The 13,717-nt window shown below is 31.0% G+C and overlaps 1 protein-coding gene across 3 annotated transcripts in view; it reads right to left on the minus strand.

Moving 5' to 3' along the window:
- Nucleotides 1-4,354: 4,354 nt before the first annotated feature.
- LOC123264551 (telomerase-binding protein EST1A) overlaps nucleotides 4,355-13,717 on the minus strand; it is a 53,968-nt gene continuing 44,605 nt past the window's right edge. For all 3 annotated transcript variants that reach the window (XM_044727847.1, XM_044727846.1, XM_044727845.1), the window contains 3 exons: nucleotides 9,603-9,765; nucleotides 5,539-5,838; nucleotides 4,355-4,812 (listed from right to left, as the gene is read on the minus strand). In XM_044727847.1, coding sequence (XP_044583782.1) covers nucleotides 4,676-4,812; nucleotides 5,539-5,838; nucleotides 9,603-9,765 — 600 coding nt within the window. In that variant the 3' untranslated portion in view covers nucleotides 4,355-4,675. The remainder of the gene's footprint in view (nucleotides 4,813-5,538; nucleotides 5,839-9,602; nucleotides 9,766-13,717) is intronic.

Below are 13,717 nucleotides of genomic sequence, written 5' to 3' on the forward strand. Positions count from 1 at the left end.
GGAACAAAAATATCAATTTGGAGGTTAACAACAAACAATGTTGTAAAAATGGCATTATTTATGAAGATTTATAATTGTTTTAAGCAAAATTTATTATAAAAATGCTTATGTATGTACAAATCTCTATAATTTCGCATAAAATTTTATTTTTTAATCATCTACATTATAATTTAATAATATAACCCTAAATTTCAATTTTTAGGGCAGTTTCTATGAAAATATAACCTTGTGATTGGTTCTAAAGAACGAAGAGTTCCGAAATCTTCCGATGAAGAACAAAATTTGTAATTTGGAGGTTGAGAAGAAACAATGTGACAAAATCGTGCGAATTTGCAAGTATTAACCATTTTTCATTTGTAAAAAATGTTTAAATATTCAGCAAATTAAGTACTTTTACATAAATTTCAGACTTTTTCTCAAACAAAGTAGTGTCCGTCCAAATGGACATAGAGATGTGTATCACAAGTTCTTCTAACAATAAGAGACATTAATTGCGCCAAAATTTCTCACGTCTCGAAAAAAAAAAGAAAACTCGCCTCCAACGTCGCTCTAGAAGACGTGTTAAAAAAACGTAGATAATAGAACTGGCGCCCTGGCAGTTAGCCAGCCGTTTCTCCAACCGATCAACGACCTGTGATCTTGAACTTAGACTTGGTTTGGCGTTCCGCCCGACTTCTGAGAACCAGATACTTTATAGTCTTATTCCAATTCAAAATGAATAAGCCATTTTGTGTCGCGGTTAATTGTTACTAAGAAGGAGTCGGTGCTTCTGACGGAATTCCTAGTCAATAATCAATAATAAATAAAGTAATACTTGTGCTATAATTACAATAATAATTACCATGGATCTTAACTAGCTCTAGCATTGGGGATTATTAGAATAATGCAGTGTAATAAATAAAATAGCTCAGAGTTACGTATGTAAAGGATAAAAAGCAGCATACGTGCGAGCAGGCGTTGTGAGGAAGGCTGGCTAACGGTTAACCGTGTTTCATAAAAAAACTCATGGCTTCTCCAAGAAGGGCCTCTACATCAGCATCTCTTACTTCTTCTTCTTCTTCTTCTTCATCTACTCCTTCACTTCTCACTTCTCGACCCCAACTATCCTACAGCGTATATGCATCTGTATACATAATGTGTGTGTGCACTCCTCCACACACTCAATCGGGTATTATACGGGTCCCCTTCCTCCCATGTGAGAATGTACCCCATACATTTTAGTCGGGTCTAGTGTTGTGTGTTTTCTTCTCCTACAACAGACCAACAGACGTTGTAATGCCTGATGCCTGAGATGTAACGGGGTCGCAAGTGTCAACGGGCTTTGCCACGCGATCACCGCCTCGCAGTAGATGCACTTAGACATTTATCAACCTTTTTTGCTTGCCCGCTTAATTAAAATTTACTTTATCTTTGTTTAGTTTCATATTTATGGCCGTTCATTTCTCTTATCTTCTTTCAAGTACAAACTTTTCCTAATATAACCTTCATTTTCAGGTTTAGGGCGCGTTTTTATGAAAACGAAGATTGCCGAAGGCTTCCGAGGGAAAATGAAATTTTTTTTGGAGGTTAAGATGAAACAAAGTTATTAAATAGCAGTTTGTTGTAAGTATTTATTAATTTTTCTTTTAGATAATGAATAATTAATAAAAAGTAAGTATATATTTAAAAAAATTAAAAAAAAAAAAATACGAAGTCTTCCGATGGGGAACAAAAATTTTTATTTTGAGGTTAAGAAGAAACAAAGTGATAAAATAGAGATTTATTGTAAGTTTTTATTAATTTTTTTTACAATATTGAATAATTAATAAAACTTAGTATGTTAATTAATTTAGCGTATATTTAATAATTTTGTAACAAATAAATTATGGCAAAAAAAATTGACATGTAGAAATTTGAAAAAATAAAAAAATGCAATTTCCTAAAACAATTTTTTTAAGTGAAACTTCTTTATCGACGTATGAGAGAAATTTTATAGCAATGTAAAAAAAAAACCGTCACGATTTTCGGTTACGCGCCATGTTTTTTTTTTTTTTTTATCAAAGTTTATATATAGCGCCGTAAAGAATAAATCTAGTAAGCATTATTAATTCTAAAAACAATTTAAACGATTATTTTTACTAAGTTATGGCATGAAATATGAATATTAAAGTTCTTTATATCATTTTTGTAAACTGATTAACTAATTTTTAGATTAAATAGTGCCAGAGTCTAAAAAATGACAACAATGGTAATGATGATGAGATCATAATTGATGAATTACAATAAATATAATAAGAGCAATGATAAAATTAATTACTTATATTATTTGTATGCATGTCTATAATACTAAAATAGCTTTAATTTAATCCGGAAAAATTTTCTTTTTTTAAGCCTCATCTACCTAATTTCTGTGAGGCTGTAAATAGTAAGAAAATGATATGTCATAAAGAAGTTTCACTTCTTACCTGTGTACTCTGGTACAAACACATTTTTTTTTTTTTAATAACTTTTTTGTTAACTAAAATTTAAAAATTGTTTAGTGACCGCTAACTTTAATGTCTCTAATGGCTTTAAAAAAAAGGTTTAAAAAAATAACGAAGACTTCCGAAGTCTTCCGGTGGGGAACAAAATTTTTTATTTTAAGGTTAAGAAAAAACAAAGTAATGAATTAGTGATTTATGGTAAGTTATTATTAATTTTTTCTACAATATCAAAAAATTAATAAAAATTTATTCAATATCTAGATAAAATAAACTTCAAAAAAAAATTTTTAATAAAAAAATAAGCCAACTTGCTTTCGGATACATAATTTCTTATTTTAAGGTTAAGAAGGAACAAAGTAATGATAAATTGCAAGTTTTTATTGATTTTGTTTACGATATTGAAAAATTAATAAAAATTTAGCATATATCTAAAAAAAACTAGCTTTAAAAAAATAACGAAGACTTCCGAAGTTTTCCGATAGGAAACAAAATTTTTTTTTTGAGGTTAAGATGAAACAAAGTGATTGAATAGCAGTTTTTATAGGTATTTTTTAGTTTTTTTTATACAATCCTAAAACATTGATAAAAATTTATTAAATGTCTAAAAAAAATTAGCTTAAAAAAATTTTTTAATGAAAAAATAAGCACACTTGCAATGAGAATCAAAATTTTTTATTTTCAGGTTGAGAAGGAACAAAGTGATAAAATAGAGATTCATTGTAAGATTTTATTAATTTTTTCTTACAATATTAAAAAATTAATGAATATTTAGTATATATCCAAAAAAAAAAACTAGCTTTAAAAAAATAACGAAGACTTCTGAAGTCTTCCGATGGGAAACAAAAATTTTTTTTAAGGTTAAGGTGAAACAAAATGATTAAATAGTAGTTTTTTGTAGGTATTTTTTAGTTTTTCTTTTACAAAATTAAAGAATTAATAAAAATTTATTAAATATCTAAAAAAAAACTTGCGATGGGAAACAAAGTTTTTTATTTTGAGGTTAAAAAGAAACAAAGTGATTAAATGGCAGTTTTTTGTAGGTATTTATTAATATTTTTTTATAATATTGAAAACTTAATAAAAATTTAGAATGTTTAGAAGAAAAATTAGTTTAAAAAAGATTTTTTTAAAAAAGGAAACTGACAAGTAGAATTAAATTTGTAAACAAGCATAGATGGCGATCTAAAAAGGAATGTACACCCTTTTATATTTATTGGACTTGAAATGTAACTGTAAATCTATATTGTGTGATAAATGTTGAGAGATACTGTGCCAGATTAAGAGTCTCGACTTACTTGCAAATGACATTCTGTTAAAAATCATTTATAACATTAAGAAGTCAATATATTTATTAATAATTCATGACAAAATAATAATACACAATTGATTTTTATAATTTATTTATTTATTTATACTTTTGTTCATTACCATGAGCACATATTGAAATTTCGATAAAAATAAAACTAACCTAAACGTATCCAAAGGTTACAATATTTTTTTGGTGACGCACTAAACAATAATATATAACCTCTAACTGTGCTCACTAAAGAGTTACGGCAGCGCCGGAATGTTCAACAAAATTAAATCGTCTATCAAAACAATAAACTAATTCATTATCACCGACTCAAACAATCTATACTAAATATATTTATATTTATATTTATATATATTTATAATTGTAAAATGCATGACATTTTGATTGGCCCTCCTTAACAAATCTAAGAAAAAAGGTTGGTCATTAATTGTTACATTTTTTAATATTAAATCTAATATGTATATTCTATCGATCAGTGCGTCTAGGACGTAAGAAAAATACTAAACATATATATATATATATATATATATATATATATATATATATATATATATATATATATATATATATTTATAAATTTGTGTTAATATATACTTGCTATATTTGCATTACTTCTAATACAATTGTCAAAAAATTTATAGGTTATGTCATCTCAAATCTCCGAGAGAAGTCAGAGAGCTTGGAAAAAAAAATTACAAAATTTAAAAGTATATTACAAATTGATTACGTAGTGAGTTAATAAGGAAAAAAAATTACCGACGATAATTAAGTCTTCAAGAATGCTAAGTACAGAGAAAAATAGATTTAGCGTACAGCATAAACAAATATATAAATATGTCTATCAATAACGGCTAATATTTATTATAATTAATTAATTATTTATTTATTTATAGGTTAGTTAACCAAGTCCGGCCCAGAGCATGAAGTCAGGGACTTCCCGAACTGGAACATCTCGAGCTAGCGCCTTCACCCTCAGGTTCCTGTCTTCGGTAAGTAGAACTACTTCTCTGCGTAGACGTCTAGGTTGTCCTTCATCTAAATTAATTATTAAATTACATATATTTCATCTCTATTATATATAAAAACATAAAAGCTGGTCAAAAAATTACAAATTAGTAACGCTGGGTCCTAATTTACCCAGAATTGACACTTAGCGCCACTGGTGGCAAAATTAGGAACTAAATAATTGTCCAATTTGACTAACCACATTAAAAATAATTTGACTTTACATATATTTTACTCAATTGTATATTAAGAGTAAAATCTGGTCAAAAAATCATAAATTGAAAACGTTAAGCCCTACTTTACTTAGAATTGATACTTAGCGCCACTGGTGGCGAAATTAGAAACAAAAAATTAGTCCAATTTGACTAATCACAAAATTAATGAATTAACTTTACATAAATTTCATTTAAATTGTATATTAAGAATAAAATCCGGTAAAAAATTCATAAATTGGTTAAGTTGGGCCCTTTTTTACCCAGAAGTGACACTTAGCGCCACTGGTGGCGAGATTAAGAACTAGAAATTAGTCCAATTTGACTAATCACATGATTAATAAATTAACTTTACATAAATTTTATTTAAATTGTATATTAAGAATAAAATCTGGTAAAAAATTCATAAATTGGCAACGTTAGGGCCTACTTTTCCTAGAAGTGACACGAAGCGCCTACGGTAGCGAAATTAGGAACTAAAAATTGGTCCCAACCCAAAAAATAGCATAGTTGGACCAGTTAGAAGTTAAAATAAGCAACTTACCGACAGAAACTTGATCCTTAGAGCGGCAAAGGCTGAGACAAGTGGCAAGAATCTTGTCATCATTGCTAGCAAGCTCATTAAGCCTTACATCATCTTCAGCAGTGAAGATACTCGAAGTAAGAACAGTCCCTCTGGTGGTAAGACACCTGATAGCCGGATTCTTGCTCCTGGCGAAGGCCAGAGCTGCTTTTGCGGAATCCGCCACCCTGGCAACATGTTCCGGATCCAGCGAAGCTCTGGAACTCGGAGTACAGTCCCTAGAATCGGCTCCGCGTGCCAATCCTTCTAGCTCGCTCAAAACTGCGGATCAGAAAAGTAACGGGGAAAATATTGAAAACTATTGCCTAGATATTGAACTTAGCGTTATAGAGGACACGAGGTCAAAACCCTATTCTCCTTTAGCGCCCTCTTTAATCTTCGGCGAGGCATCGCCCACGCCCGTTCTGTGGTCAGGGGTCTGCCGGCCAATAGGCTCCAGCCTCATGCCCACACATGCATTCATGTATGAGCCGTGAGAACCTAACTGTGAAACTCACCGTTGCTGCTGCAGCCCTCTTTCCCTCTGATCATTCTTCGGTGGTTCACTTGCATACATATATATTCCACACTCACACATCTACGTCATATATTAAATATATTGAATCCCGTGCCGTCGTTTGCATTCGTTTAGCCCGCTAAACCATCAACTTCAGCCAGACAGAGGAGCCACCGGTCAAAGGGCAAACAGAACCCGCTTTTGCCTCCACTTTACTTTCGTTTTTCAAAGAACAAAGCTAAATATTTATGTGCGTTAGTATCTCCGAAATATCAAAAAAAATTTTTTTTTCCGTTTTCACTATAAATTTTTATTTATGGGCCTTTTTATCAGGAAATTGGTTGGCTCTTAAAACTTTATGCTTCGCCCTCCATCTTACGGTTTTAAAATATCGCCATATTGTCTTTTAAAGTTCAATTAAGGTAAAGTACCCAGTAGTTGAACAGATTTCAAAGTCAAACTTATTTGACCTTACTTTTAATATATAAAGATGTAATTATTAGTTAAAATTAGTGATTTTCATGAAAATATAAACAATTTTCTCATTGATTAGCAAAATAACAAAGATAATTGATTATTTATATTTTGACAACGTTTTTAAAATATACTATCAAAGGAGTAGTAGTTGAACAATCAATTCTGACAAGCTGCAATAGTTGAACACTCCGGGAGCAGTAGTTGAACTAAATAAATATATGGCAATAGGCACACCAAAAATTTTAAACGTTTTATTGAAATATCCAAAGATTTATAACATATTATTGAATGATATTAAAAATAATACTGTGAATATTTAATATGTTCATTTAAAAATGATAAATATTTGTATTTAATGTTTTAATTACATTTTTTATGAATGACAAAGCAAATTTTCAATTATAAATCAAAAAAACTCAATTCAAAACGTTCAATAATTTTTAACTACACTAATTTTTACTCATAAAACTTATTTAAATTGCAGTAATTAATACAAATCACAATGCTGATCACTAATCTATAAACCTATTAGAGGTTATAGTGCTGTTAAAATTATACAGCCTCAACCTGTTCAGGTTATGGGTACCGCTTTGAAAATTTGGAGGTATAGTTGAACGCTAAAATTTAATATAAAAATTATAGTTTATGTCCTTAACAATTCAGTTCATTAGATGGTACAATTTTTTTTAGTTAAAATGATGATATACCGTTATTTTTTACTGATTGTTCGGTTTACGATTTAGTACCTTTTTCATGAAAAAAATAGCATCTATCGGCGATTCTCGACATGTCAACTTTTAAGTTAATAAAAATATAATTGTTTTGATTTATAATTGAAAAAACTTGCAGAAATCAATTACTGTATCATTTAATAATTATAATATGCGCATATTACTCATAATAAATTTACAGATTTTGTATTATAACAATTCGAAAAGCCTGTTCAAGTACTGGGTACTTTACCTTATGCAATAATTAATTGAATAATTAAAACGGCTACTAAATTTCCACGAACAAAAGACAAGCAAAATTACAATCTTTTGTTCCCGAAGAATCCGCTAGGGACAAAAGCCGCCATCTTGTTAACCTAAATCATTCCACATTCTTCGAATTCATTAGACCCGCCATTAATAAAATTTTATCTTCAAATGCCACTCAACTCCCGGAAATTGGCAAATTACATAAAAATATCTAATTACCGTGAGTAAATAACTAATTTGCACTTGTAAGCCACAATTAACCTTCCCGAGTTTTTCATCCCATTAAGAGGATTAATATTTAATGCGGAAATAGTTCACCAGATGGCGCCCAATGTTAAAGTTCAATATTTTAGCAGATATTGCTGTTAATATTTAACCGGGTATCTAGGGAAGGAAACAGTTCATCATTGTCCGCTTTAAATTTAGGGCTTGCAAGTCTAGACACACGGACCCACACACATTTGTTGGAGTGAATTGCGAGATTAGATGGTGGTGGAATGAATTATGAAATCCAAGTTATCAAGTGTAATATGTCATAACAAAACGGTCACGATTTTTGACGAGCGACCTTTCCGAAAGGTCGAATTAGCGTGTTAATATAAACAAAATGGTGAATTTGTTGACGTCCATGTCACTGTAATTTTAAACGGTGATCATAATCAACGACGGATCATAATAAAATAATAATCTATTATTATTCGATGAAATCTTTTCCGGGTCTTTAGCTGACTATTCATTACCGATATCTGGGAATTGCGTCATATAATATGTTAATCCAGTGAATTGTTCAGAGCGTGATAGTCCTTAAAGACTAAAATCAAATGATGTGGAATGGTAGTTTAATAACAACGTCTGGCGTAATGTTTTGGACAATTGTGAATTGGGTATGAGATTGGATTTCTGTTTGCGAAAATGAGGACCCTGGAAAATAGATTAAAGTTCGTCTTGTTGACGATAGGGTGCTTAGAGTGGTATATTTGCACGTACCCGGAAAGCGGTACGTTGGATCGATTATCGGCATAACAACAATGATAACAATGACATGGGCAATAAAAAAATTAACAAAGGGAGCGATTTACGCGCCAGATGCTACCACACGATCTCTTTTATCGGTAACCTTTTTTTTGTTAAAGTAGTAAACGAGTAAAAAGGCTCGAGTGAGACGAAGAGAAGAGAGACAGTGATAATACTCTGAGGGAACAAAACGAGGTGCATTATTTCAACCGCGACAAAATAAACTGCTGGTGAATACGGAGGAATTCAAGCTTACAACATACCGAAATATATACGGACAAATAAGAAATTTGGAATTACAATCACGAACGTATTCGACAAAATAATTGTAATTCCGCGGTCATTTTTTAATCTTTTTCCTCATACTTTAACTTATACTTATACTTATTGTTAAACTTTTAACATAACTGAGAGTATTTAGTTATAAGCTACATGAGTTACACCTTAAAATTCATTTGATAACAATAATAAATAAACGTGGACGAATTTTTTTATCATTTCAACGCCTCCCACTCGTAAATATCGACTCCAGATGGCCGATTCGCTCCCCCGGGATATAATCGGACTTTTGAGGTATTGCAAGGCTCCTCCTATTCTTAGTTAATGTTAGCTACAAGTCCTTTCAATACATATTTGCTCTAGGGAGGCTTTTTCATGCTCAACGCATTTCATTTCACGGAAAATTATTGCTTTTGCAATTTAAATTCAAAGTTTGAAACATTAATGCCTGCCAAAATTACAACAGCTGAAAATTTTGAATTATTCCGTAGTTTGTGCTGATTATTATTTACAGAATTATTGATTTGCTATATTGAACGTTGATTGCTAGTATTGAATGTTGTTGCGCTTTGCATGACACTAATATTATTTAATAGCAATATTACCATATTATTCCGCTAATTACTACATTCATTTGTTCATTTAATGCAGTACTAACTCTGTACTCTATGCACTGATTATAATGTACACTTGATAATGGTTCTAAGGGAGCCTAAGCTCCAAAATCAAATAAAAATTATTATCTAGATTCATATCTATCATTTGTAATTCAAACTTACCAACAAGAGGAATCATCAATGTGAACAACGGCTGGGTCCCAGAAGTAGTCTTCGCGATGCGCTGCAATTGTGGTAAGTAGTCAATGAAGCAATTAGTATCAGGCACCAATTGTCGAGGCCTGACTTCGATTTCTACTGAGACTGATGATTTTTGCAGGATCTCCTGAAACAGAAGACAAAGGATACGTGAAAAGGCAGGTAAGGAAAGATGGATTATCGAAGTAGATATAATTATTTAGGGATTATCTTAATGGGTTTGTGTTAATCCTGTTCATTAATCGATAGCAAGTACGGTTCGTGGTCCTACATAAATCAAGCTTATCCAACCGACCGACTCCAAGTAAGTACATATATATGCGACCAAGAGTTGAATCTATTCTCCCTTCCTCACACTACATCTGCTAATCCATAATCATTATTATTTTAATAGAGAAAATTTTTTGCTCCGGGAAATTATTTATCGAACTGAAAAAGTATTTTTCCAATACTTCTTATGCTGAGAATAATTATTGAGATTGCCCTACTAATTGTAGGAATTTTGGTGAGCACTATACGTACCCTGATTGTAACTTAAGGTATACTATCACAATTAATTTACTATATTCAGAATACCCAATGCTTAATCAAATGATTATAACCTCACTTTACTGACATTATTTTATTTTTTAATAACTATTCAAATGAATAATTATTTAAATTATAAGTGTAATAATGAATATTTATTTTAAAGCTGTATCTAGAATTATAATTACTTATAATAATTGTTTTAATTTATTTTCAGACTATATATTATAAATAGACTGGACATAAATATAAATATTACAAGATACGCGGGAAAACACGGAATTTACTATAGTATAAAAATGGCGACGGGACTGACAACAACACACGTAATATAGTATTATTGGTTACAGTATAGATCTCAACCCGCGTAGTAAAAATGAACTTAGATAAGCTTAAATCAATTGTTTTAGTACAGCAGTATTATTAAATTATATTACTATCGTATTACTGAGAGTATAGATCTCAAACTAAATTCAGCGATGCTCTGATAACTATACTGGGCTTTTGATAATCACAATACATATTTTTACCATGAGAAAACTCCCACTATACTTTGTATACTGATAGGAACAATATTTTAATTTACTATAGTCAAACTACCGAATGCCTAATCAAATGATTATAACCTCACTTTACTGATATTATTTTATTTTTTAATAACTATTCAAATGAATAATTATTTAAATTATAAGTGTAATAATGAATATTTATTTTAAAGCTGTATCTAGAATTATAATTACTTATAATAATTGTTTTAATTTATTTTCAGACTATATATTATAAATAGACTGGACATAAATATAAATAACACAAGATACGCGGGAAAACACGGAATTTACTATAGTATAAAAATGGCGACGGGACTGACAACAACACACGTAATATAGTATTATTGGTTAGAGTATAGATCTCAACCCGCGTCGAAAAAATGAACTTAGATGAGCTTAAATCAATTGTTTTAGTACAGCAGTATTATTAAATTATATTACTATAGTATTACTGAAAGTATAGACCTCAAGCTAAATTTAGTAATGCTCTGATTATACTGGGCTTTTGATTATCACATATTTTTATTATAAGAAAACTTCCTTTATGAATCCTGATCCTTTTTTCCAGGGTGGCAAAAAAATAATTGTCATTAATCATCGTCGACAGGATGGTGCGAACCCCCGGGGCTTAGGGTATACAAAATCCCGTGATAATTCAGAGCTTTTTGTGGTTTAGCATCCCCGAACAAATTATTCAGCGCTTGGACGGCGAACTGCAGAAGAAAGAGGAAAATAAAAGCAAAAAGCAGTAACTGGAAATAATGGTCAATAAAATGAGTGTTAATGTAACTTGGATAATATATTAACCGATAATGGTATTCATAAGCGCAACAGTTGCATTACAACGATGCTCACGTGTTAAGTTGCTCTCTTAAATCAGACAAGCAAGTCTTTGTATGTTTGTGTGTGTGTGTGTGTGTTTCTAGACGTAAGATCGTCTCTAGTCAGGCATAAAGTACACCCACGTGTTTAGTGGTACGGGAAAGGAATCGCCCGATGACAGGTTTGAGCACCTGGACTATATCAGGGTCTCACTTCCTCTCACCATAGATATGTCAGGTATTTTCATTACCAAAGGCATTAATTTAACCTCTATGGACATCTAATCGGTAAACATAATATAACGGCAAGGTTAAGTATATTTATATTTATATTTATACACATATAATAATAAATATACTTAGTAAAATAGCAATCTGTTAATAAACATTATCTCGGGATTACTAATGAGAGATCTCACCCGGAAGGTAAATACACTGGATTTAAGATCTAATTCTCATCATACAACAGCATACCAATACCCGACACTAATACCAACTTGGATATATTTGTTGTACGTTGTTGGTTGTTCTTAATATAACAAGAATCTTGGCTTACAATTCACTGGACAAGAGTTTACGAGGAAGGTGTGTCGAATGGGAGTCAAGTAACATATCTAAGATAGAAATTGATATCACGATTTATTAGCGATAAACCCTACCGGGTACTTTGCTTTTTACTTTATTATTTATACCAGTATTTATATATTTATTACGGGACGCCGGCGTCCATTTCATTAAATATAATAACCTGTAATTATATATTAATAACAACTTAACCCACAGATTTATTTTGTTTCATTTTAAGTTTCAGTTTCGTTTGCTAAGTATTTATTTGTTCTGGCACGGTAAGCCTCCTTGTTTGCTGAAAAGGACCAGGGAAATTTGGCAACCACGCTCTCTGAAGGGAGAGATAAAAGGAATAGGGTGCCAAAGGAACACTGTTATCGTGGCCCTGCAGACTGGGGTGAATTCCCACAGGAAAAGACGTCTCAATCAAACTTTAACAGATAAATCCGGCTCTGGGTTATCCAGTCTTTAATTATGTAGAAATTGTTTGTTTTCAGTAATTGCTTTTTTTTTCATTATAGCGTCGCAGGTTTTTATTGGTTAACTTTTGGCGTCACTTTTTTTTGCGCATACGAAAATGCTCCAATATTGCTTTGTACTTGAGCGTTATAATGTTTTTGTATAATATTAATTATTCTTAATTACATACTCTGGCTATGTATAAATCTATGCAACATTTATGCATCGCTTAATAGCCTCTATATAACCTCCAAGGCCACATAGTCTAACAAAATTCCTTGTTTGAGATCACCAGCAACAATTAATACCAAAGTTAGAAGCGAGAATTTATGATTTGAGCTGAAGTCTAAAAGAAGTGAATCTTTAAATTTTATTCACGTACCGATTCCAGTTTCACGGGCAATGTCCGGCAATCTTCATTTCTGCGATTAAAGAATGTGAAGAAATATATATAAAACGAAAATCTCTTTTTAATGCTAAAAAAATCAGTTGCAGTTGCAACCGAAATTTAAGGTTATGCAATGGTTAACTTTATAAATTCTAGACGCGTGGCTCGGAAATTAAAATAAATGTTTGCGAAAAATGAATTTGCGGACAATCGCTACATATAGATGGTTAGATATAAATATATATAAAAGTACACATTGAATCTGAAATCAATAACGAGGTGTCCGTAAGAGATTACGAATTCAACGTGGTAAATATAACCTACATGGAAATTATTCATGAAAAGTCGCCCATTTTGTAGATTCGGCCTCGGAATTTTTTTGTATCTATACAAAGTATAGAGGGAGTTTTCTCATGGTAAAAATACGTATTGTAAATATCAAAAGCCCAGTATAGTTATCAGAGCATTACCGAATTTAGTTTGAGATCTATACTCTCAGTAATACTATAGTAATATAATTTAATAATACTGCTATACTAAAACAATTGATTTAAGCTCATCTAAGTTCATTTTTTCGACTCGGGTTGAGATCTATACTCTAACCAATAATACTATAGTACGTGTGTTGTTGTCAGTCCCGTCGCCATTTTTATACTATAGTAAATTCCGAGTTTTTCCGCGTATCTTGTGTTATTTATATTTATGTCCAGTCGATTTATAATATATAGTCTGAAAATAAATTAAAACAATTATTATGAGTAATTATAA

Source organism: Cotesia glomerata, linkage group LG5, assembly GCF_020080835.1.
Source record: "Cotesia glomerata isolate CgM1 linkage group LG5, MPM_Cglom_v2.3, whole genome shotgun sequence".
In the NCBI taxonomy this organism is placed as follows: domain Eukaryota; kingdom Metazoa; phylum Arthropoda; class Insecta; order Hymenoptera; family Braconidae; genus Cotesia; species Cotesia glomerata.